At 41.1% G+C, this 27,218-nt stretch overlaps 1 protein-coding gene across 1 annotated transcript in view; it reads left to right on the forward strand.

Annotated features, from left to right (window-relative positions):
- Positions 1–27,218, forward strand: part of KCNU1 (potassium calcium-activated channel subfamily U member 1) — a 162,599-nt gene that overhangs the window by 127,434 nt on the left and 7,947 nt on the right. Inside the window, exons 21-24 of the mRNA XM_077942816.1 lie at positions 3,032–3,256; positions 4,573–4,762; positions 18,183–18,257; positions 21,761–21,900. Of these exons, the coding sequence (XP_077798942.1) occupies positions 3,032–3,256; positions 4,573–4,762; positions 18,183–18,257; positions 21,761–21,900 (630 nt within the window). The remainder of the gene's footprint in view (positions 1–3,031; positions 3,257–4,572; positions 4,763–18,182; positions 18,258–21,760; positions 21,901–27,218) is intronic.

A 27,218-nucleotide genomic window follows, 5' to 3' on the forward strand; every position in this document is an offset into this window, starting at 1 on the left:
TCTACTTAGATTTAACACATTAGCCACAAATATGCGTCCTAAACACTCCATACAACCAGGGTGAATCTTTGTAGATATTACAGTCATATCCTTGTCTCTCTTCTCAAAGAGACAAACTAACTCAACTCACAGAAATACCTGCAACTAAGATGGAAAAAGTCTTGTATCCTAACCCAGGGTCTGGCACCTGCTTTCCAGATGCCCCCCTACTGTAATTTTCTGGAGTTGGAAACTGAAGTATAATCTTAGTGGTTTACTTTACAAGTAGTAGCTGATAAATTTAACTAATAAAAATGATTGTTTGCATGCTGTATGAACCCTATATATTTTTTTATATATGACTAATTGATACTTATATATATTTTCTTGCTTTCCAAAAGAGTTTAGTTCACTTTTTTGATAGATGCACACATGCATACATACACATCTTTGTGGCTCAGTGCCAATGTCCTGACAGAATATATTTCAACTTTTATAAAAGCATGATCCATCATTTGATCAGAAACACAAAACTGTCAGAGCTGTCATACCAACTGGAGACTATTAGGGTTGCTGAAACTCACCATTTTAGCAATTACGTCTTATTCTGAACTATACAAAATAAACATCCGTTGAGCAGGAAGACAAACATATTTTCAGTGGGAGGCAAATCTTTAGAAAGGTTAGGAAGTTGGTTGCAGATTGAGACATTTGAGACCAAAGGATGGAAATAGCAGAAGTTTTATTAGATCATATTTATTAAGAATGCAGACAGGTTGCCATGATTGATATTTCCCTTATGATACTTGATATGGAATATAGTTCAGAATACCAACTGGGTCTTTTGTTAACTTTAGGATGCCTTCTAGTTTTAAAAATGCTAAGAAATTTGAAATGTGTACCCCTAGGAAAGAAATATCTGGACTGCAAAATTTGAGGAGCCTTTAAACTTGGTTTCATCTGCAAAAGGGTCAAGTAGAAATGATCAATTTAAGTTACTTTGAAGAAATAGGACATCCTCCCCTTCCTCCAATAGCCACCATCTTTCTTAATCAGGAGACAGTTTTGTGCCACAGTTTCTCGGAGAAATTGCCTCTCTAGCTGTGCCCATTAATGCACTCTGCCATGTATCTTGTTTCTAATTGTTTAGTTCTACTCAGAAGAGCAATTGTTGGACTTTAGACATGTTACATTAAATACAGTTAGAGGCTTCATTATTCAAGTTAAAACTAATCGGATTAGCTAGAGACAATTATTTAATAGATTTGGTTAAGATTCATATCACTCTAGGAAGGCTCTCCAGACAAGTAGCTTTATTTCCCCTCGCAGGGAGATCCCTCTTGGAAGGAGGGTACAGTACAATATTCCCAGTATATGCTAATTTGGTAAACTTTTAATTGTTGAAATGTCAGATGCTACTTGTTTATCCTGTTAAATTTCATCAGTGCCTGTTTCATAGAAGATTGCCATTTAACCGAGCAAAGGACTGGCATAAAGAAGAATGATATATCCATTTGAAGTATTCTGAGTCTTTATGTGTCTAGGAATACAGGAAATGCTCATGCTGAAATTTAAATACACTTAACTTACTCTGTACCAGCTTCTAAGTGTCCTCCTTTGAAAATATAGAAATTCAATAACTTTTAAATTTGATTGATAGTTATTGAACAACTTTTAGTGAGTTAAGAAATAAACACATTCAATATATTATGTCCTACAACAAAATTAACTCTTTGTTTTATTTTTTTCCATTTTAAACACAAAGAAATTGAGAACCAGAGAAGTTAAGTAATTTGCTCAGTCATATAGCTAACAATAGAACCAGAATACAAAATCACATCTTCTGACTCCGAGTCCAGGGTTCTCTCTGTCACATCTCAGTGCTGTTAAGAGGAGACATTAGCCGTACTCTGACAGAAACCACACATAGGCTTAAGATAAGTTTCCCACAGGAATATCATTCTTTAAAAGTTACATTTATTGTTTTTATGGGTCTCTATAACTGTGGGAGAAACCTAAATATATTCCATACATATTCTTTTGTTTTCAACTTAGAGACACAGGGACAATGTTAACAATTGGCAATGCTGATAGTAGTATGAGACATATTCAAATGTTTGAGATCAAATGAAAATTTTTGTTATACTTTAAGTTCTAGGTACATGTGCACAATGTGCAGGTTTGTTACATATGTACACGTGTGCCATGTTGGTGTGCTGCACCCATTAACTCTTCATTTACATTACGTATGTCTCCTAATGCTATCTATCCCTCTCCACTCCCCCAACCCCACGACATGGATGAAGCTGGAAACCATGATTCTGAGCAAACTATCACAAGGACAGAAAACCAGACACCGCATGTTCTCACTCATAGGTGGGACTTGAACAATGAGAACACTTGGACACAGGATGGGGAAATGAAATTTTTATAATATTTCTTTTTCTTTTATACATTTTGTTTGATGAATTTCCTTGATGCAGGAGTCTATAGAACCAGTTCAGTGTATTCAACTGAACCATATGAAATTGCCACTGTTCAACCATTTTTGACCCGTAAAAAGGTAAATTCATATGGTTCAAATTAATGAATGAAACCCCACTGAATATGCAATATGTTATAGCTGTATAACACTAAAAGACATAATTTAGCATTGAATTTGGATTCTTAGGTTTTCACCGAATTTTACTGTGGCACATACAAGGCTAAAAATATGTAATAAAAATCAAGAAATACTTTCTCCATTTGGTCCAATGATTTCACACCCTGAAGAATGATGCTAATCTGAGTTTTAGTTGATGCACTCCAAGCTAATAGAAAACTAAAAAGAGAGTGAAATAAAAAAGAAATTCCACAAAAAAAGTAAAAGGTGTAATTGCACCACTTACGCATGAGTTCTGTTTTTTATAAACAATTTGCAAAATTCTATTCACCTTATGAAGGTAGAGCTATGGATGTACCTAGAAGAATTGGGAGGAGGAGCGGTGGTCCATTTGGAGGGATTCTCATCTTGTTTATAAAAATGACCAGACTCTGGAATCCTTATCCTTAGAAACGAAGTCGCAAGTTAAAACATAAGTTTCGGAACCACATTGTAGCATGTGTATTTGGAGATGCCCAATCAGCCCTGATAGGGCTTCGGAACTTTGTAATGCCCTTGAGAGCCAGCAACTATACCAGGAAGGAGCTGAAGGACATAGTGTTCATTGGGTCTCTGGACTATCTACAGAGAGAATGGCGATTTCTCCGGAATTTTCCCCAGATATACATTCTGCCTGTAAGTATCATATAAGGAATAGTTAATAATTATAAGGATTTCAATATAAATGGGACTAGAATTAATAATGATAATAATATTGCAGTTCTACAGTGCTTGCCAGATGCCAGAAACTGTTCTAAATATTTTCCCTATATTAATTCATTTAATCTCGAAACCATCCTATGAATAGATGTTAAATTTATTGAACTTTAAGCATGGGAAGAGTAAGTGACTTGACCAAGATTGCACAGCCAGTAAGTAAGTAACAAAATTAGGATTTAAATCCAGATGTTGTGGCTCTTGAGTTAATGCTTGAATCACCATGTTTTATGGTCTTTGTACAAATAAGTTTCTCTGCATTTCTGAGTCTGATTATAATTTAATGGCTACACCTAAACTAATACTGGCCAGCCTTTGTGCTCTAACTTTTTCATCTTTTCTGGAGATATTTTATATGAACCATATAATGCCACGTGGTCCCTGATGGCTGTATGGAGAGGAGGGATTTTGCTTATGTGGTATTGTGGTTGCAACTATATTTTCCCAGAATTTGCGTATATCTATGTCCCACTCTATGCCACCATTTCACTCGTTGAGGAGTCCATTATGTGCACTGTGAAATGCACCAAAGCATTTCATTTTCTTGAGATATGCACCAAAGCATTTTCATAATGCTAGCAACATATTTGAAAGTAATGGCAAAAACCATGGTTACTTTTGCACCAATCTAATGTAAGAAATATTTTTCAAATTTCAAAAATGATTCTCTCAAGAAGCAAATTGCATTTGCTTTTTAAAAAAGCCACTGTAAGTTTCCCTGTACTACCTCTCCTGCTTAAGTCCATTGAAAGGCAGGAAAAAAAAGAGCAAATCTGATCCAGCTAGTGTTAGGAATTACCCTATATTAGACTCCAACCTACTGGAAGACAGTACCAGATCGATCTCTGTTTTCCCACCAAAGAAAGAAGCAACTGCCACCTTGCTAGTTAACCCAGGGAGTACAAGTAGGGCCTCATCACTGTTACCCTGACCCTACTCTCTTCTTCCACCTGAGTCAGTGGCATGGACTTTTGTTCCTCCCTCCCCACTCTCCTCTGTCTCATCCAAACTTGCTTTCAGGAAAGAATCTATGAAACTTATTCACACTAAAATATTAATGTTTGATAAGGTTAAATGTGTCAGATATGAGGTAACTAAGTTTTAAAATCAAATCAGTGAAGGTTGGAGCTCAATGCTGAAAAATTACATCACTCACAAAGAGCTACCACCATGAGCCATGATATAGCATCCTTCCATCAGACAAGTGCCTCCTCTCTCTGTTTGCCTCTCATTAGGGATGCGCACTTTATTCTGGAGACCTCCATGCGGCCAATATAGAGCAATGCTCCATGTGTGTTGTCTTGTCCCCCCCATCCAAGCCATCAAGCAGCCAGACTTTGGTAGACGCAGAAGCCATCCTGGCGACCCTCACCATCGGATCTTTGCAAATTGACTCCTCCTCTGACTCGTCACCCTCAGTGTCAGGTGAGAACAGCACCCCTGACAAGAAGCTAGGACGTATGGAGAAAGAAAAGAGAATTAACTCCTCTTTGAAGTATTTTAATTATGGGGAGCAGGAGGGTGGGCCAGATGTCCTCTGAGGTCCCTTCCAATCCTGAGAATCCTATAGTAGAAATAGCCCACAGTTCAGGGCTCTGGAATTCTAAGTCAAATGGATAATGGTATGCATCTTCTAAATGGAATGCACTTAACACAGGTTTTTTATTTTTTCATTTTTAAGGAAAAAACACAATTTTGAAGTGTTATCATTTTTGTTGTTATCAGTGAACGTAGCATGTGGGATATTATTTTAATTAATGAGGTACTACTATAGTTATTATTATTATGAAATTCTCATTGGATCTTATAGATCTAATGCAATCAAGTTAAAATTGTTAGTTTTGTGGTTGAGAGAATGAACCATGATTCTCTTTTCCTTTTTGAGATGGTTTCAGTATATGAATTTTAGAAGACTAAGATCTTTTCTAACATCTATAGACTAAAACTGTCATACTTCAACTTCAGACTAGAAAGAGATGGTGAGGGAGATACAAGGGTCTTTCCAGGATGGGGACCGTGTCTTTTTTCCCTTTGTATTTCTCTCAGTGCCTATTGCAATTACTGTCATTTGGTTGATGTTTAACAAATACTCATTGAATTGCAGCAAATGAGCCTGTGACACCTGAGGTGCTTCTGCACATTTCATTTTGCCCAAAATGTGCCTATGGTCAATCCCCATGACAAAATTGTGATTTTCCTTCTCCCTCAAAATGGGAAAAAGCTTATACATTAGTCTATTTCTAAAAATTGACTACCATCCCCTCAACCTAATCTAAAAGTACTATTACTAAAGAATTTTCTGTATCTAAAATAGATTTCCAATTCAAGAAATAAAAGTAAGTCATGATTGGAATCCCCTGGATCCAACTATGTTCCTTGGGGACAATTGATTCTCTGTATCAAGATCAGGTACTCAATCCTTGGGCCATGCAACCTCTGACCACAGCTGTCCCACTTTGCATGGCACTTGAAGAAGTTAGCATTGAAGGCATTGCAAGGCTTTTCATAATAATGGCTATGGATAAAAATGTTCATGATTAAAACTGGGAAACCAAAAATCTCTCTCTGATTCTGAGGCACTGTTGTTATGCAAGAAAATATAAGGTTATTGGCACAAAGGAATAAAACAGTAATCTAATCTTTGGTGGGCAAACTGAGCTAGCTGTTAGACAGACCTTAACTAAGCAACCAATCCCAACCCAGAGACCAGGCTTTCAAGGTGTTTTCCAAAGCAGAGCTAATAACAAGGCACTTCATGAATATCAAAGTGCCATGAACAGCCAGGCTAAGGAGGGGTGAACCCTACCTCTTCTGAGCAAATCTGAAGTTCCATAAAAGTGCTGTTTTGTTCTACCATAGGAATCCTTAGCTTAGCAGTTAGGGTCACTCCTTGGATTCACTCATCATTTGTTTCTGTGTGTGTGTGTGTGTGTGTGTGCATGCTGGTAACTGTCCATAATTGGACAAAGAACAAGTATTCACTTTAAAAGCAGTATAGGCAGGGCGCTGTGGCTCACGCCTGTAATCCCAGCACATTGGAAGGCCGAGGCGGGGGGATCACGAGGTCAGGAGATTGAGACCATCTTGACCAACATGGTGAAACCCTGTTTCTACTAAAAATACAAAAATTAGTTTGGTGTGGTGACTCTTGCCTGTAATCCCAGCAACTCGGGAGGCTGAGGCATAAGAATTGCTTGAACTCAGGAGGCAGAAGCTGTAGTGAGCCAAGATCGTGCCACTGAACTCCAGTCTGGTGACAGAGCAAAAAAAAAAAAAAAAAAAAAAAAAGTTTATAAATCCATATACAATGAAAATGCATGCACAATATAAGCCCAGGATAACTGACAACACCATAAGTCATTTAGTTGATGGTCTAGGTGAATAGTTCTTCCTGTTATTACTATTATTGAAATTTCACCTTCTTTAGGGACTAGAAAAAACATAAACCTATGATTCTAATTTTAGTTTCCTTTATATCTAGTGATTTTCCTACTTTATTCGTTAAATCAACAAAAAAATTGATTTAAAAAAAATTTTTTTTTATTATTATACTTCAAGTTCTACGGTACATGTGCATGTTTGTTACATATGTATACTTGTGCCATGTTGGCGTGCTGCACCCATCAACTCGTCAGCACCCATCAACTCGTCATTTACATCAGGTATAACTCCCAATGCAATCCCTCCCCCCTCCGCCCTCCCCCCTCCCCATGATAGGCCCTGGTGTATGATGTTCCCCTTCCCAAGTCCAAGTGATCTCATTGTTCAGTTCCTACCTATGAGTGAGAATATGCGGTGTTTGGTTTTCTGTTCTTGTGATAGTTTGCTGAGAATGATGGTTTCCAGCTGCATCCATCTCCCTACAAAGGACACAAACTCATCCTTTTTTATGGCTGCATAGTATTCCATAGTATATATGTGCCACATTTTCTTAATCCAGCCTGTCACTGATGGACATTTGGGTTGATTCCAAGTCTTTGCTCTTGTGAATAGTGCCGCAATAAACATACATGTGCATGTGTCTTTATAGCAGCATGATTTATAATCCTTTGGGTATATACCCAGTAATGGGATGGCTGGGTCATATTGTACTTCTAGTTCTAGATCCTTGAGGAATCGCCATACTGTTTTCTACAATGGTTGAACTAGTTTACAATCCCACCAACAGTGTAAAAGTGTTCCTATTTCTCCACATCCTCTCCAGCACCTGTTGTTTCCTGACTTTTTAATGATCGCCATTCTAACTGGTGTGAGATGGTATCTCATTGTGGTTTTGATTTGCATTTCTCTGATGGCCAGTGATGATGAGCATTTTTTCATGTGTCTGTTGGCTGTATGAATGTCTTCTTTTGAGAACTGTCTGTTCATATGCTTTGCCCAGTTTTTGATGGAGTTGTTTGTTTTTTTCTTGTAAATTTGTTTGAGTTCTTTGTAGGTTCTGGATATTAGCCCTTTGTCAGATGAGTAGATTGCAAAAATTTTCTCCCATTCTGTCGGTTTCTGTTCACTCTGATGGTAGTTTCTTTTGCTGTGCAGAAGCTCTTTAGTTTAATTAGATCCCATTTGCCAATTTTGGCTTTTGTTGCCGTTGCTTTTGGTGTTTTAGGCATGAAGTCCTTGCCCATGCCTATGTCCTGAATGGTATTACCTAGGTTTTCTTCTAGGGTTTTTATGGTATTAGGTCTAACATTTAAGTCTCTAATCCATCTTGAATTAATTTTCGTATAAGGAGTAAGGAAAGGATCCAGTTTCAGCTTTCTACTTTATGGCTAGCCAATTTTCCCAGCACCATTTATTAAATAGGGAATCCTTTCCCCATTTCTTGTTTTTGTCAGGTTTGTCAAAGATCAGATGGCTGTAGATGTGTGGTATTATTTCTGAGGACTCTGTTCTGTTCCATTGGTCTATATCTCTGTTTTGGTACCTGTACCATGCTGTTTTGGTTACTGTAGCCTTGTAGGATAGTTTGAAGTCAGGTAGCGTAATGCCTCCAGCTTTGTTCTTTTCACTTAGGATTGTCTTGGCAATGCGGGCTCTTTTTTGGTTCCATATGAACTTTAAGCAGTTTTTTCCAATTCTGTGAAGAAAGTCATTGGTAGCTTGATGGGGATGGCATTGAATCTATAAATTACCTTGGGCAGTATGGTCATTTTCACGATATTGATTCTTCCTATCCATGAGCATAGTATGTTCTTCTATTTGTTTGTGTCCTCTTTTATTTCATTGTCGTTCTCCTTGAAGAGGTCCTTTACATCCTTTGTAAGTTGGATTCCTAGGTATTTCATTCCTTTGAAGCATTTGTGAATGGAAGTTCATTCATGATTAGGCTCTCTGTTTGTCTGTTACTGGTGTACAAAAATGCTGTGATTTTTGCACATTAATTTTGTACCCTGAGATTTTGCTGAAGTTTCTTATCAGCTTAAGGAGATTTTGGGCTGAGACAATGGGATTTTCTAAATATACAATCAAGTCATCTGCAAACAGAGACAATTTGACTTCTTCTTTCCTAACTGAATACCCTGGATTTCTTTCTCTTGCCTGATTGCCCTAGCCAGAACTTCCAACACTATGTTGAATAGGAGTGGTGAAATAGGGCATCCCTGTCTTGTGCCAGTTTTCAAAGGGAATGCTTCCAGTTTTTGCCCATTGAGTATGATATCGGCTGTGGGTTTGTCATAAATAGCTCTTATGATTTTGAGATACGTTCCATCAATACCGAATGTATTGAGTTTTTTTTAGCATGAAGGGCTGTTGAATTTTGTCAAAGGCCTTTTCTGCATCTATTGAGATAATCATGTGGTTTTTGTCTTTGGTTCTGTTTCTATGCTGGATTACGTTTATTGATTTGTGTATGTTGAACCAGCCTTGCATCCCAGGGATGAAGCCCACTTGATCATGCTGGATAAGCTTTTTGATGTGCTGCTGGATCCGGTTTGCCAGTATTTTATTGAGGATTTTTGCATCGATGTTCATCAGGGATATTGGTCTAAAATTCTCTTTTTTTGTTGTGTCTCTGCCAGGCTTTGGTATCAGGATGATGTTGGCCTCATAAAATGAGTTAGGGAGGATTCTCTCTTTTTCTATTGATTGGAATAGTTTCAGAAGGAATGGTACCAGCTCCTCCTTGTACTTCTGGTAGAATTCAGCTGTGAATCCATCTGCTCCTGGACTTTTTTTCGTTGGTAGGCTATTAATTATTTCTTCAATTTCAGAGTCTGCTATTGGTCTATTCAGGAATTCCGCTTCTTCCTGGTTTATTCTTGGGAGAGTGTAAGTGTCCAGGAAATTATCCATTTCTTCTAGATTTTCTAGTTTATTTGTGTAGAGGTGTTTATAGTACTCTCTGATGGTAGTTTGTATTTCTGTGGGGTCGGTGGTGATATCCCCTTTATCATTTTTTATTGTGTCTATTTGATTCTTCTCTCTTTTCTTCTTTATTAGTCTTGCTAGCGGTCTATCAATTTTGTTGATCTTTTCAAAAAACCAACACCTGGATTCATTGATTTTTTGGAGGGTTTTTGTGTCTCTATCTCCTTCAGTTATGCTCTGATCTTAGTTATTTCTTGCCTTCTGCTACTTTTTGAATGTGTTTGCTCTTGCTTCTCTAGTTCTTTTAATTGTGATGTTAGAGTGTCAATTTTAGATCTCTCCAGCTTTCTCTTGTGGGCATTTAGTGCTATAAATTTCCCTCTACACACTGCTTTAAATGTGTCCCAGAGATTCTGGTATGTTGTATCTTTGTTCTCATTGGTTTCAAAGAACATCTTTATTTCTGCCTTCATTTCGTTATGTACCCAGTAGTCATTCAGGAGCAGATTGTTCAGTTTCCATGTAGTTGAGCGGTTTTGATTGAGTTTCTTAGTCCTGAATTCTAGTTTGATTGCACTGTGGTCTGAGAGATAGTTTGTTATAATTTCTGTTCTTGTACATTTGCTGAGGAGTGCTTTACTTTCAATTACGTGGTCTATTTTGGAATAAGTGTGATGTGTTGCTGAGTAGAATGTATATTCTGTTGATTTGGGGTGGAGAGTTCTGTAGATATCTATTAGGTCTGCTTGCTGCAGAGATGAGCTCAATTCCTGGATATCTTTGTTAACTTTCTGTCTCGTGATCTGTCTAATGTTGACAGTGGAGTGTTGAAGTCTCCCATTATTATTGTATGGGAGTCTAAGTCTCTTTGTAAGTCTCTAAGGACTTGCTTTATGAATCTGGGTGCTCCTGTATTGGGTGCATGTATATTTAGGATAGTTAGCTCTTCCTGTTGAATTGATCCCTTTACCATTATGTAATGGCCTTCTTTGTCTCTTTTGATCTTTGATGGTTTAAAGTCTGTTTTATCAGAGACTAGTGTTGCAACCCCTGCTTTTTTTTTGTTCTCCATTTGCTTGGTAGATCTTCCTCCATCCCTTTATTTTGAGCCTATGTATGTCTCTGCGTGTGGGATGGGTCTCCTGAATACAGCAGACTGATGGGTCTTGACTCTTTATCCAGTTTGCCAGTCTATGTCTTTTAATTGGAGCATTTAGTCCATTTACATTTAAGGTTAAGATTGTTATGTGTGAACTTGATCCTGCCATTATGATATTAACTGGTTATTTTGCTCGTTAGTTGATGCAGTTTCTTCCTAGCCTCGATGGTCTTTACATTTTGGCATGTTTTTGCAATGGCTGGTACCAGTTGTTCCTTTCCATGTTTAGTGCTTCCTTCAGGGTCTCTTGTAAGGCAGGCCTGGTGGTGACAAAATCTCTAAATATTTACTTATCTGTAAAGGATTTTATTTATCCTTCACTTATGAAACTTAGTTTGGCTGGATATGAAAATCTGGATTTAAAATTCTTTTCTTTAAGAATGTTGAATATTGGCCCACACTCTCTTCTGGCTTGTAGAGTTTCTGCCGAGAGATCTGCTGTTAGTCTGATGGGCTTCCCTTTGTGGGTAACCCGACCTTTCTCTCTGGCTGCCCTTAAGATTTTTTCCTTCATTTCAACTTTGGTGAATCTGGCAATTATGTGTCTTGGAGTTGTTCTTCTCGAGGAGTATCTTTGTGGCATTCTCTGTATTTCCTGAATTTGAATGTTGGCCTGCCCTACTAGGTTGGGGAAGTTCTCCTGGATGATATCCTGAAGAGTGTTTTCCAACTTGGTTCCATTTTCCCCCTCACTTTCAGGCACCCCAATCAGACGTAGATTTGGTCTTTTTACATAATCCCATACTTCTTGCAGGCTTTGTTCATTTCTTTTTCTTCTTTTTTCTTTAAGTTTCTCTTCTCACTTCATTTCATTCATTTAATCCTCAATCGCTGATACTCTTTCTTCCAGTTGATCGAGTCGGTTACTGAAGCTTGTGCATTTGTCACGTATTTCTCATGTCATGGTTTTCATCTTTGTCCATTCGTTTATGGCCTTATCTGCATTAATTATTCTAGTTATCAACTCTTCCACTCTTGTTTCAAGATTTTTAGTTTCTTAGCACTGGATATGTAATTCCTCCTTTAGCTCTGAGAATTTTGACGGACTGGAGCCTTCTTCTCTCATATCGTCAAAGTCATTCTCCGTCCAGCTTTGATCCGTTGCTGGCGATGAGCTGCGTTCCTTTGCAGGGGGCAATGCGCTCTTATTTTTTGAATTTCCAGCTTTTTTGCCCTGCCTTTTCCCCATCTTTGTGGTTTTATCTGCCTCTGGTCTTTGATGATGGTGACGTACTGATGGGGTTTTGGTGTAGGTGTCCTTCCTGTTTGTTAGTTTTCCTTCTAACAATCAGGACCCTCAGCTATAGGTCTGTTGGAGATTGCTTGAGGTCCACTCCAGACCCTGTTTGCCTGGGTATCAGCAGCAGAGGCTGCAGAAGATAGAATATTGCTGAACAGCAAGTGTACCTGTCTGATTCTTGCTTTGGAAGCTTCCTCTCAGGGGTGTACTTCACCGTGTGAGGTGTGGGGTGTCAGTCTGCCCCTAGTGGGGGATGTCTCCCAGTTAGGCTACTCAGGGGTCAGGGACCCACTTGAGCGGGCAGTCTGTCCATTCTCAGATCTCAACCTCCATGTTGGGAGATCCACTGCTCTCTTCAAAGCTGTCAGACAGAGTCATTTGCGTCTGCAGAGGTTTCAGCTGCTTTTTTTGTTGTTGTTGTTGCTGTTGTTTAGGTGTGCCCTGTCCCCAGAGGTGAAGTCTACAGAGACAGGCAGGACTCCTTGAGCTGCTGTGAGCTCCACCCAGTTCGAGCTTCCCAGCGACTTTGTTTACCTACTTAAGCCTCAGCAATGGCGGGTGCCCCTCCCCTAGCCTCGCTGTTGCCTTGCCATGAGATCACAGACTGCTGTGCTAGCAATGAGGGAGGCTCCGTGGGTGTGGGACCCTCCCGGCCAGGTGTGGGATATAATCTCCTGGTGTGCCCGTTTGCTAAGATCCTTGGTAGAGTGCAGTATTGGGGTGGGAGTTACCCAATTTTCTAGGTGTTGTTTGTCTCAGTTCCCCTGGCTAGGAAAAGGGATTCCCTTCCCTCTTGGGCTTCCCAGGTGAGGTGATGCCTTGCCCTGCTTCAGCTCTTGCTGGTTGGGCTGCAGCAGCTGACCAGCACCAACTATCCTGCACTCCCTAGTGAGATGAACCCAGTACCTCAGTTGAAAATGCAGAAATCACCTGTCTTCTGTGTCGTTCGTGCTGGGAGTTGGAGACTGGAGCTGTTCTTATTCGGCCATCTTGCTCCACTCCAGGAAAAAAAATTGATTTTTTATGATATGTCAGGTACTTTGTTACAGGCAAGAAGGTTGCCCTTAAAGGAGAAGCTAACTGGTTTTGGGGGAAGGAGGTTGAGAAAAGAAAGAATAAAAATTGGAAAGGCAAAGAGAAAAGAAATGGAAGGAATTTCAAAGTATTTGAATCATTATGAGTATGAGTGTGCTTAAGCAAAAAGATGAAAAGACAAGGTTAGGGAAGAATGTGCTAAGTTGGGCTTGTTTGGATGGGATCACAGCCATTTATGTGACGGGGAAACATAGATCCAGATAGGCTCTAAGGACCCACCTAATGAAGGCGTCAGGTCTGCTTATCTGGCACTGTCACATCAGTGAGGTCACATTTTCAGAACATTTTGTGGCAACCTGTGAATAGCAAAGGGCTCTTACCCAGAATCTTCCCCAACTACTCTGGCATCATAAGTCTCTATCTGGAGTTTGTATTAATAATATAGAAATTCCCAATCTTCACAGAAGCCTGTTTGGCTTTCTTAATCATTCTTCTCATTCCATAATAATACTCCTCTTCCACCATACGTAAGAGGTAGAACCAGGAACACACACCCCCAAGAACTGAAATTATAAAGGATTGTGAGATTCTACCAGGAGGCAGAAAGCATCGTCCACAATGAGCACTAAAATAAGATTTGCTGGTAGGAAGTTTTCTATCACTTTCACTCGGGGATAGGGTGTTTCTCAATCAGTGGCAATTTGTCTCCTGAGGTCACCTTACGATGTCTGGAGGCAGTTTTGATTTTCACCACTGTGGGAATGCTATCACCATCTAGTGGGTAGAAGTCAAAGATGCTGCTAAACATCTTTCAATACAAAGGACAGCCTCACACAATTAGAAAATGTCAACGGTATCAGGTGGAGAAACTCTGCCCTAACCTATCTGGTGAGCCCTTTGAGGGATCAGTGGGCGTTTCCACATCTTCATAGTCATGATAAACATAAATGTGAAGCCAAGCTAGGACCACCAAGGCTATTCCCTGCAGAAATTCACCCAGGGAAATTGGATGGGGCAGGGAGGTTTGGGGGAGCAGCAGAGTGAGGACTTTCTGAAGGATCAGTGAGAATGCCAGGCCTCCTGGACATCTCCATGGGAAATTTTAGGTTTTTCCATAATACACGAATTACTGGCCTGTCACATCACAAGGAGAACAGGCTGGCAAACCTAGGTACTAAACTAAATAATCTGTGGCATAATCTAAACATACAACGGTAATTAAGCCTGACAACTTAATATGCTACTGAAATTTAAATGTACAGAAGTAACCTACAATTAAGCAATCTTTTGTAATAGCACCCTGCCAGGCTGGAAGATTTCAGGTATAATACTGTGTACTATTAGGTAGCAAAAATATTGACATTAGTAAAATGTACCCAGGCTATGATATGACACATTCAAATTAACCATTGCTAGAAAAAGAGATGGAGTTAAGGTGGAAATTCAGTTGCTGTCCTTCAGCCGGCATCAGAAGCAGATTTTCATACAGCTGCTTCAGCTGATGTGAATGTGTCTGTACCCAGTTAGAACACTGGATTCTAAACATCAGGATATTTCAAGTCCTTTATTAGCAGAGAACTGGAATCAGAAAGTGGGGTTCAAAGGGGGATTTCCCCATACAGAGGTTTCCCCTTTGTAGAAAACTGATTTCAATATTTTATTGAAAATTCCAGTCAAACCTTGTATATCTTAATAGGGCTACAACTTAAGTAGATACCCTGAAAAAGGGTATGGGCTTTGAAGTTGGTACTGATCAGGCTGTGAAGCTTCCTCCATTATTTACAAGCCACGTGATCTTGGGCATGGTATGTAAATCCTGGTGGCAGTTTTCTCAAAGGTAATCTCACTATAGTTAACTCACAGAGTACATGTAATAATCATGTAATTCTTATCTCTTTACAGTGTCTACTGCTTACAGCAGCCAGAGATCTTTTACACATATTCATCGGATAATCTCATTTCCTTACTTTAAATTCTACAATGTTGACCTATGGCAATTAAAGGAAAATCTAGGATCTTGCAAGCCAGCAGGGAGCTTTGATTCTCTCTTCCTTCATCCTGTTCACACTGGCTATTACATACCATGGGTTCTTTATCATAACCCTTCTGCCAGGATGACTTTTCCTTTTTCCTCAGATTCTGTCCCAATGTCAGAGAAGCCTCCCTTTGGGGCCTTATCTAAAGTCATGTCTCCAAACTCAATGACTATCCTCTGAAATTTGGGGTTTTCTCATACTCATCAATATCTGAAAATCTTTTGTATTTGCAACATGTGGTATGTGACTGGGGCAAGAACTGTACATAGTTCTAGTATGGAGTAGAAACTTCAAAATATTTATAAAGGAAGAAAGGGCGGGAGGAAGAAAAGAGGAGAAAAGAAGAAAAGGAAAGAAGGAAGGAAAAAAGGAAGGAGGAAAAGAAAAAAGGAAAAAGAAAAGAATGAAGGAAAGGAAGAAGGGCAAAAGAAAGGAAAGGAGAAGGGGGAAAGGGAAGAAAGAAGAACAGGAGGAGAGGAAAGGAAGGAAGGAGGGAGGGAGGGAAGGAAGGAAGGAAAGGTGGGAGGGAAGGGAAGGAAAGAGAAAGGAAGGGAAAGGAAAGAGGGAAGAAATGAAAAGAAGGAAGGAAGGAAGGAAGGAAGGGAGGGAGGGAGGGAGGGAAGGAGGGAGGGAATGAGGAAGGGGAGAAAGAAGGGAAGGATAAAAGGAAAAGAACGAAATTAGAAAGGAAAAAAGGGAAGGAAAGGAGGGAAAGGAAGAGAAGAGAAGGGAGAAGAAAAGGGAAAGAGGGTGCATGAAACAGATAAGGCATCTTAATCTGAGAATAAAATAGAACTTTAATTCCCCCAAGTCTTCTTGCATTATGGAAATCTCAGACATATTTTTAAGGAAAAATAATTTCAGGTATTTAGATCCCATCAAGAGTAAGAATTATCAGTGAATTAGGATCTCTAACCAGCCATGTGAACCTTCCTCTTTAATAGCTGTGTGAATCCAGTTAGCCCTCTGCGCTTCCATTTCCTCACCAAAAACTGAACAATTTTGTGAAATCCTGGAGGTCACTGATGGTTCTAGACATAAACCAAATGTCTTGGGTTCTTCATGAGGAGCTTCAGTTTTTATCCTACATACATTACTCAGAAATTTACTAGAAATCAGAAATATATTCAGCTCTACTCTGCATTAACAAGAAGTGGTTCTTTTCCATCTCAGTAGCGAGATGGGAAAGGTGTGAAATATTGTAGTATGTAGCATTTCCTCTGGAAACAAACCTCTCTTTGGGTTTCCCCTTTTCCTGGTCTCCACCTCAGTGACTCCATTCCCTGTCATCTTCCCATTGTCTGTTTCTCAGAGGGCCTAAGCACAGAGCTCACCTCCATTCATTCAACTTCTTACCCCTACCAATTACCCCATTCGGGGAACAAAGGACCTTCCAAAGATTTTGCTCTCTTCTTAGCAGCAAGGAATCTTAATTACAAGTAGATCTTGAAGGTTTACAATATTTTTTTCCTCTTACATCCTCAGAAAACTTTAAGAAAGTAACCAACAGTTGTAAGCACAACTTACAATGCCATTATAGTGTTTTTCTTTGTTTTTCTTTTAATTATTTTTTAATGGCACCCTATTTTCCCATTTTCCCCACCAACTTTTTTTTTTTTTTTTTTTTGAGATAAGTTCTCGGTCTGTCGCCCAGATTGGAGTGCAGTAGCACGATGATGGCTCACTGTAAGCTCTGAACTCCTGGGCTCAAGCAACCCTCTCACCCCAGCCTCCTATGTAGCTGGGATTTCAGCTGTGCACCACTACACCCAGCTGATTTTTAAAAAAAATTTTTTAGAGAACGGGTCTGTCTATGTTGCTCAGGATTGTCCTGAACTCCTAGACTCAAGCGATCCTCACGTGTCAGCCTCCCAAAGTGTTGAGATTATAGGTGTGAGGCACTGCACCCAACCTTCTATTCCGTTTCTTTCCTCTTACATTTTTAGTTTAAGTTGGAGACTAAACCTCTGATGTCATACTCCTTTCTGAAACTCACCGTGTGATAAAGCTCTTTCAGGCCAGTGCCGTGCATCCCTGTTTTGGGGTCGAAGCTCACAGAGGCTACTGCAGTGCCTTATCTCCGAAGACAGGAGGGAACCGTGTCTACAACCTGAGCACAGAGATCAAGGGTTCTGAGTGACATCCCAGCCCAGTCTTTAAGAAACCCCACAGCCTTCCATATGGAGACAGGCAGGCAGCCAGTTCTGCAGAGACAAAGCAATGCCTCAGCCCAGGGAGGAGCTAAAGAAGCAGAGAATACCCGGAGTCAGCAGCCACTCATAATGTGTCCTAAAGCACTCATGGGGACAGCACCACCCATATATTTGCAGTTTCCTTAAAATACTACAGGCAAATTGATGTGGTTTGAGCTACTGCCTGACTGAATTGTTACCTAGCACAGCCACTCAGTGGAGAGTAAGCATATCTTAATTGTGACATCAATAAGCAACTACTGGGAGAACTTTGCCTTTTTTGTAAGTCATATGAAGCGCCATTTAGAAAGAACAGACATAGCCAGGCATGATGGCTCATACCTGTAATCCCAGCACTTCAGGAAGCCAGGAAAGGAGGATTAGTTGAGGCTGGGAGTTTGAGACCAGCCTGGGCAGCATAGCAAGACCCCATCTCTGCAAAGATAAAAATAAAAATAAATTAGCTGGGTATGGTGGCATGTGCCAGAGTCCTAACTCCTCAGGAGGAGGCTGGGCAGCAGGATCACTTGAGTTCAGGAGTTGGAGCCTACAGTGAACTCTGATGGCACCACTGTAGTCCAGTCTTGGTGATGGAGCAAGACCCTGTTTCAAAAAATGCAAAAAAAGAAAAAAAGAAAAGAAAGATCCCCCCCACACACACACACATACACACTCTCCTCCCCACATTTATCAAAAGGAGATGCTGAGGAGACCCACATCATAATTTTTTGTCTAAACATAGTAAAGGATTTGGGATTTGCACATGAAAGTAACTTTGCTAAGATAAAGCACAAAGTTACATGATATTCTTCTACATTTTTGACGTTTCGTAAGGCATTGTGCTTGCATTTATCACCTCTTTTCTTCTTTGCAGAGGAGACTGCAAGTTACACAAATGGACATAATGAGAAATCAAACTGCCGAAAAGTCCCTATCCTTATAGAACTGAGTAAGTGGTGTTTCGAGGGCAAAATTCAATGGAGAAATTTTTGTGATATATAACTGATGTTCCAAGGATCTTTTTAGAATGCACAAAGGACTCAGGAACCAGAATGGGACTCAGAGCTTCAAGTGCTTGCCCAGATGTTACATTTGGGCTTTGATCCAACTGGGGACGTCAGTGTATCTGGTGTCAAGGTTCAGAAATGACATCTGCCTTTTCCACTCTTCTAGTTACCAGGAGAGAGAGGGGGACCAGCAACTGGCTTAGTCTTCTTCAGAGGGAGGGGCCACGGATTTGAAGACTGCTAGAAAGAATCTCCCTGTACTGACTAGTCAAACCCATCACAGGACTTTAGGTCAGATGCCTTCCTTTCCAGCAGTGACACCAGCACTGGGACAGTGTAATGCAGGAGAGGCACGTGGGGTACAGACTTAGAGAAGGTGCTCACCCTTGGTGTACCCAAATTTTGTGTCCCCTGTATTTCCCCCCTGTCACCTTAATCCCAGCCCTGAGTGATACTTTCCTAAAATAGGCAAAAAAAAAAAAAAAGAAAAGAAAAACTCTTGAAGAATTAACAGAATATGCTGTTATCTGTCACCAGCACCTGTACAAAACTTCCCTAGGCACAAGGAGCTCTGGGAACAGAAGACAAGGGAGGGAAGGCAGGGAAGGGTAACCAAGTGCATTTGGTAAGGTGCATTGCTGGGGCACCAGGGGACACACTGAGATTTACTACTGAGTATAGTTGAAGAGAAAAGGAGAAAATCTCAGGCAAGAGGAGAACGGTGCCATTAGTGCAGATTGAACCAATTCAGAGATGATCACTAAAAACTGCTCCTAGCTGTGATTTGACCTATTTTACTAACCAGAAAAATGCATAATTGGCATTTTATGAGCAAGATTACCAAAACCAGTGGGATTTATCCCAAATTAGATGAACATCTAGAGCTCTTAGTCCTGCAAAGTGGGAGAACTTAGAGAGGAATCAGTAGGTGTCACCGCCATGTGAGCTGGGAGTGACAGTGTAGAAGGTGAGAGGTGAGTCACTGCTTCATTGCTACCTAGCTTTCCTGGCCGTTTTATGGAGCAGAGGCTGTTGCAGTTCAGCTCTGAAGATCCTAGACCCCTGGATCCTAGTACCTGCCTGCCTATTTGGAACCACCTTGAAGCTGTCTGCTGCAGTTTTTAATTATATTTTACTTTTTTCCTCCCCTTTGAACCATCTCTAACTGTTGAGCTGTATACAGTTGGTTCTCTGTATCTGTGAGGCATTGGTTCCATAACTCACTCTCCACTCCTCCCCTTGCCCTACTTCCTGCAGACACCAAAATCCATGCTCAAATCCTTTATATAAAATGGTGTAGTACCGTCAGCCCTCTGTATCCATGGGTTTCCATCTGCAGTTAATTGAATCCTCGAATGCAAAACCTGTGGAAATGGAGGACCAACTGTATACATCAAATACATTAATTCAAAGAAGAGTGTAAGTTAGAGTTGTTGGAAGAAATCAGCCAGTTTCTCACTGACCCAGAGGTGCATCTGGTCACTCTCTGGGGACTTACAGGCTTTGTTTCTGGCAGCAAGTAGCCCTTATCAAGTTAACCTAACAACCCACCTGCTAGCTTGTCCAGGTTCTTGTCTAGCTGACTGGAAATGGTCACATTGACATGGGAGCTGCAGGTCTGATGTTCTGTACCACTTTGTTACAGAACGGATGGGAATCTGAAGGAAATGGCCAGGAAAGCTGAGGCCGCTAGTTTAGGATGATACAGCAGGATTTGGACAAAGGCTCGTGGGATATTTGTGTGTGTGTGTGTGCGCGCATGCACCTGTGAGTGTGCGTGTGTGTTTGTGTGTGGAGGGTTCACAATGCAAGAAGAGGAACGTAGAAGTGCACAGGAGATGGGGGTTGATATTAGTCATACCTTGCTCATCTTTTATAAAAATAATGCTGTTCTCAGAAGAAAATGATTCATTAATATTACTTCATTCATTAATGTCACTTCCCCCAAACCTACTGAGGAATAATTTAAGGCATTAGGGGATAATCCAGACATAGTAAGCAATGGATTCCGAGTTGTATGTCCAGCATATTTGTTTGGATTGGTCATTTCAAGAAGTGTAATGTCAAGAACTGTGGAAAGTCTAAGGCTATCCTATTTGCAAACCAACAGGTGCACCTACCCCAGTCTCATGGATGCTGGCAGAAGATATAAGACTCCTGGATCAGAGAACAAAACAAAACCAATCAGTTTATTACTCAGAGTAATAACAGCAGCCAGAGTATCCTTGTTTTTGTGTTGGTTGCCCAAGCCCTGCTTTCCACCGGGTGACTTGAAGAGTAACACCTGTACCCACAGTGGATTGCTCTTTAGGATAGGAACCTGAGCTCAGGAAACCAGAGTCTTTTATAACAGGCAGTAAGCATGCCTTCCCTTTGCTCCTGTGGGAGACATCATCTCTATCTTCCAATGCTGTTCTTGAGACAAACATTCTTGAAGCAAGAGTCTAAAACAAACTTTGGGAGGCTGAGGTGGGTGGATCATTTGAAGTCAAGAGTTTGAGACCAGCCTGGCTAACATGGTGAAACCCTGTCTCTACTAAAAATACAAAAATTAGCTGGACATCGTGGTACATGCCTGTAATTCCAGCTACTTGGGAGGCTGAGGCATGATAATTGCTTGAATCTGGGAGGCAGAGGTTGCAGTGATTGTGCCATTGGGCAGCCTGGGTGATGAAATGAGACTTACTAAAAAAAATTTTTTTTTAAAAGAGTCTAGGAACAAAGGCAGCCTGTGCCTCTCCTCTCATGGACCACAACGATGTCTGTATTCACCTCAGAGGCTGCCTACAGGGGGTCTGAGTTGGAGCCTGGGGCCAGTACAGACATGCTGATAGATAACTTGGCTACTGCTATACTGGTCTCAGTTAGGATGATTCCCTAAGCCCTTGCCACACAGAGTGCCATCCATGAATCAGCAACCTCAGCAGCATCTGGGAGCTGGCTGGGCATGTAGACTTTCAGCCCTCACCCTAGATTCAGTGAATCAGAATCTATATTGCAACCAGATCTCCAAGTGATTCATATGTGCATTAAATTTTGAGAGGCACTAGGCTTAAGTGACGGGTGACCATGTGTTCCTATTCATTCCTATGATACCAGGGCAGTTTTTGAGCATGCTCCCTTTTGCTCCCCCAAAATATCCTGGTTTGAAAGATGAATTATACGAGGATGACAATCAGAACACTTCTTGAGAAACTGAGCCTGTGCTCCAGCAATGTCCCCTTGATGGTGAATGTACCCAACAGAACTATGTCTTTTGTGGGAAGGAAGATATTTGGAAAGGAAAGAAAAAAAAATGTACTGAAATAGGGGTAGATCCGACAGAGACCCCAAAGAAGACATCAGATCTTTTGATCAAGTGGTCGCCCCTTGGCCTGCATGGATGGCGGTTCTTATATTCTTAGCTTGATCTGATTATCTTTCCTTTTTGCCTCTTGCCTTGCAGAAAATCCTTCCAACATTCACTTTATTGAACAGCTTGGTGGACTGGAAGGGTCCCTCCAAGAAACAAATCTGCATCTCAGCACTGCCTTTTCTACAGGCACTGTTTTTTCTGGCAGCTTCTTGGATTCTCTCCTGGCCACGGTAAGAAAAGTTAAGCCACGGAGCCCACAAAACCAAGCCCTCTGCAGAGAAGTGAGCAGGTGGCATAGAGCTGAGTAGATGATAACACCTCTCAGTTCTAAGTTCTCTTTGATTTTCAAAAACAAGCTGGTTCCCACACATTAATTTATCTTTTCTGATAACTACTTGGTGTGGGAAGCAACATTTTCACATTTTCAAGATTAAAAACATGAGGCTCTTGGAGCCAGAACCCCTGATGCCAGGAAAAGTGAGTGCCGGCCTCTCAGCTTCGAAGGCATCACTGCAGACCAGGCCCCTTGGGATCAGAGCTCAGGAGATACTACTTTCCCTTCTCTCTAAAATCCTTCCAACGGCTCATGTGGAAATTGGCCATAAAGGGATCCAGAGTTTCAAGGAAGAAGCTCTGGCCTTTGCTGGTGAGTTTTGTTCAAAGCTAAGTCAAATCTCCCTCCATGTTCCTCCTCTCATGGGGAGCATTGTTGACTACATGGTTGTTCTTTAGTTTTCAGCACCTCTTTAGCCACCTGGCAAATTTTTTCCCCCTGGATGGAATTAATTCATCCTACAAATGCCCACTGAACACCTACTCTGTGCAGGGCACTGTTGGGGGGTGGTGCTGGGGAATCTGCAGCTTGAGAATGACAAAAGCCTCACCCACATGGGGCCTTCTGAGTGGAGGGTATTGGCATATGCATCATAAATAAGTAACACAGAGGGATGCCAGTTACACGGGCTAAGGAGATGTGAGATAGGAAATGTGGAATTTGGGGAAGGAATTGCAAGATTCAATAACATGCTGAGAAGGTGGCAGGTGAGCCCAGCTCTGGGGAAGAGAAGAGAACACAGGATTCAGAAGCAGTGAGGTGGGAGCTGTTAGAAATAGATAATCAGTGCCATGAAGAAAAGTCAACATGGAGACAAAAGATCTCTCAGCAAGGCAATCTTTACTTTCTGCAAAAAGGGTGCTCAATGGCAGATGGAACAATGGTGAGAGCACAGTTGAACAAAGGAAAAGCAGACATATTTATCCCTTACGCATTTGGGTCATCCTTACTGCTGTGTCCTGCATTCATTGGCCGGAACTATCATCACAGTCTTAAACTGATACCCAATTTGCTAATAACCTAAAACTTTCCTAAATAAGTAAGTGCAAGGAAAAACGAAGAAGAAGAGGAAGTTGCTTACGACAGGTTTAAGGAAGCAATAGCATTTTCACATAAGGAAGGTACAGAAACTATGAGCTAAGACTTGCCTGGGTCTGTCCAGGCATGCCTGAGTAAGCCAAAACAACTAACTGGAGGAAAATGTAAGAAGTAATAGTTGATAGGAGGATTTAGAGTAAGGAGCTATTATTCCTAGTGTCTATTATTTTATTTTTAAACCAAGATGAGCTTTGAAGAGGAACTTTTCTACTTTCTACAGAGTACACCCCAGGGTGTTAAAGGAGTTTCAAATTGACTGAGACTCATGAGATCGGTGTGTAGCCATTGGTGAATGACTTGCAAGAACTCTTCCAAAGGAAAGCCACATAACCCACTGCCTCCCACACTCCTCCTACTTGGGATTTTCAAGGGAAGAGCTGCAGAATGGCTGGATGTCAATATGCAGATGCTTATATGCAGAAGAATCTGAGCATAGTTGATGAACTTGTGTCTTCTGGAGGTCCACATGAAGAGGCATCACGCCTGAATTTCAGGAATGCCTCAAGGCATAGTTTGCAAGTTTAAGGGAGCATGGCTGGGCATATCCATCCCCTTCCTAACATCAGTGCCATTTGGCATGAGATTGTGTTGCCCTGGACTCTTCCTGTCTAAGCCGTGGTAGGGGTCTCATACACCCCATCAAGCTCTTAGAGAGAGAATACCACTTAAATGGTAGTTTAACATTAAATAAATTAGTAGAGTGCAAAGCTCCTAAAGAGTTAAGCAGCTCAGCCTTCACTGTGCCAGGGAGGTACTGGAGGAAGTCAAGTCAGGTTACTTTTCTGAGAAGGTGGCTCTGTCAGAGAAAGTGTTATATCACTGTCTGTCACTGATACGTCAATTAACTCGCCTGGAATTAATGACTGGAGTGTCAGGCAGGAGGTGACTTTCGATGAACTTGACCTGTCTGCAGATACATTTCAGATGGGTTTCAGGTCCCAGTTCTCTTCAGAGATCCTTAGATGTCAGGCAGCTTCATGCCTTAAATTAAAATTGAGACTTAATTAAACACCACCAGCTCACGCAGGCAGGAACAGAGCCACAGATTCTATTTAGAATTGGTCAGAAGGGCAGGATGGACAGGGAAGGGCTGGAAGAGTAGGGACAACAACAAATGAACACACAAGCACAAGCCAGTATGAGGAATACAGATTTGGTCACGAGCCTAATTCCTCCCACCACTCAGCACCTGATCGTGACATTGGCCTTGGGTGGTCTAAAGAGTGCAGCTTCTTCCCAGGCTGCCTTCAGATATTGGGTCAATGGTCTTCACTTGGTGGAAGAGGAAGATTCTTGCTGGAAAACAAAATGTGCCACATAGAGAATAAAGGCCACACAGTGTGACCTGAAACTGCAGTCATCACATGAGGTCACAACACACAGTGGATCAACAGCTTTGCCTTCAGAACTCTTGGTAAGTACTTATTTTAGGACTGGCATTTGTTCAACTGAATTTGGGCAGGGGTGGCAATGGAGCATCAGGGAAGAAGGCGTCTTCTATGTCAAGGGTGCCAACTGAATCTTGAACCTCTAAATCTCTACCTAGCAGTTTTCTGCCCCAGCTCTTGAATCTTTAATAACGTACGCCACAGCAAAATGAACACACTGTAACATTATTTAATGATGAGTTGAACTAGGCCATTGAAAATAATTGTGAATGCTGATTATTTTTGTTTTCCTTCTCTTGTTTCCCTTCTCTCTGCACCTGATTCTACTGGTTCTATGTGCCCTTATCAGTGTGGGGGTGGCTTTCCATCACCAAAGAAAGACCCAAGGATCAAGACTGAGCCTCCAATCTCATTGTCTCCTTTATTCTGGGGACCATTTGATCTTGGGTGGACTCTGGATCTTACCACCTGGTCACATGGAAATACCCTCGGAGAGGAAGAGAACATTTATCACCTTCCAGTAACAACATCTGGAGTCACTATAGTGGCTCCTGAATACATTCTCAAATACTTCACTTATTCTCTGTATGTGCTGGAGCATCTCCTGGTGGAGGGTTGGTAGGAAGGCAATGACGTTGATCTCCCCATTAACTTAGAAAGGCAGTTGTGGGTCCTGGAGCTATGACCTCCACAGACCCCCAAGGCAGACATTGCTGATGACCACAGTTCTCCTCCCCCAGATCATACCTTTTTCTATATAGGTCTCTAGGCAATTTATTTTGATGAGTTTTCTTGTTGAGATAATATCAAAAATAATAGCTATTGATCTTAAGAAGAGTAACATCTTTCAAGCACTTACCCAGAGCCAAGGAGTTCACTAAATGCGTTACCTCCATTACCTGGTTTAATTCTCCTGTCAAATATGGAAGCTTAGCTGAGTAAATAATCTGCCAAAGGCTGCATCATTTACAAGTAATGAGTTGGTTTTCAGATCCAAGTGTATGTGATCCCAGAGTCATTCCTTGCTGCCACAATCAACTGCCCCTCCAGAGATCTATTTCTGTAATGATCAGTGTCCTTGCAACACAGGGATTTTCAAGTTTAGGTTAGAGGGCTCCTTCCCTGACAATGCTCTGTGCAGAAAGAAGGAGATGTGCCCACCCTGCCTTGCCCACCCATACCTCTCCCCTCCATCAGAGCAACTCCACTTTCATCTGTGGTATATTAGAGGTGCCTGCATAAGATTCAATTGCACAAGAGACGTCTGTTGTTAAGAAGATTTTGGAACTCATTCCCTTGAAGTTAGGATGCAGGACCAACAGAGAGGCATAACATAAACAGAATCCTATTCTCCTCTATTCTGAGACAGTTTTCCAATTTCCAGCCAGAAGTCTGGTGTGGGAGGCAGGAGTCAGTCATTTTGCCCCATTTTGCATGTCCCTTTTATCCATAATATCCCTCCACAAAGACTGTATTCTGGGTTTGACACTTCCAACCTGCAGCCTAGCTTAATGCACCAAGAGATCTGTGTCCCATTGCAACATAGAGGTTACAGAGATTACAATTAGACTCTCAACGTTGGTTTCCCTGATACCTATACTACACAGAAGGTCAAGGCTAAGAGCAGATGCATTCAGGACAGGCTCCCTGAATGTATCTGCTAATGCTTCAGCAGTTTATGAAACAAGATGAGAATACCAGCCATTACTTCAATCCCAGTGAACTGTATTTTCAACCGGATATTAAGGGCCCTCTTCCTTCCCATGTGTACTCAGACACCTCCATAGTGCTGTTCCACCTTTCTCTCTCCACTGCCCCTAATAAACACCAAGAATAAATGTGCGAGTCCCAAGAAGGCCACAAAGCCCACAGTCATGTGCTGTGAACTTGTCACTGCTTAGAAATACTAAGGTTTTGTTTAAATTTTCATGCAATTTAAAAAATTCTATCCCTTGATAGACCTGTGCTAGTTTTTTCAATGTAAAATGATGGGTTTTTCTCTGCCACCTTCTGATACAGTTGACATTAGAATGGCTTCAAGTACCCCGGTATACTACCCTAAACTCCTGACTAGCTGAAGAAATATGCCTATAGGATGTAATTCAGATTTGCTTTTAATCCTCTATCAGTTCAATGCTATAAAAATTCAAATATGGTGGAGCAGCCAGGCCCATATGCAGGACTCCTATCTGGTTCTACAATCAAAGACTTTCAAAAGTAGATGTGAACTTGGGGAGCACTTTCCTTTACTTGTAAGGAAATTGAAGCCCACACAAACTATTTGACATTCTTAAGGTCACTTGGCTTGTTAGTTGCAATTTTCCTACCCTATAATCTCACTCTTAGATTAGAAGTTATTTCCCCAAGAATGTTCAATCTTAAGGTCTTTGAGAATTCTCAGAATGAAAAGCAGCATTTGGCTAGGATGTTAGCATCTACACCATTTGGTAATATTCCAGGTTATGACAGGGACCATAGCATTCATAGTAGCTAAAAGTTACAACATTATGGGCATCAACATTTTCTAACATTGAAAGTCCAGGTTCCAGTAAACAAGACGATATTAGAAACATTGGCCAAATTTGAAAGTCTGAGATATTTCAAGTGCCCTTGAACTTGCGGATTTTCTTGTGAAAGACAAGAGGGATGGAGAGAGAACAAGACGGGGAGTGAGAACTAGAGGGAGGGAAGGAGGAAGGGAGAGAGGAAAGAAGGAAGGAAGGGAGGG

Source organism: Macaca mulatta, chromosome 8 (genome assembly GCF_049350105.2).
Source record: "Macaca mulatta isolate MMU2019108-1 chromosome 8, T2T-MMU8v2.0, whole genome shotgun sequence".
In the NCBI taxonomy this organism is placed as follows: domain Eukaryota; kingdom Metazoa; phylum Chordata; class Mammalia; order Primates; family Cercopithecidae; genus Macaca; species Macaca mulatta.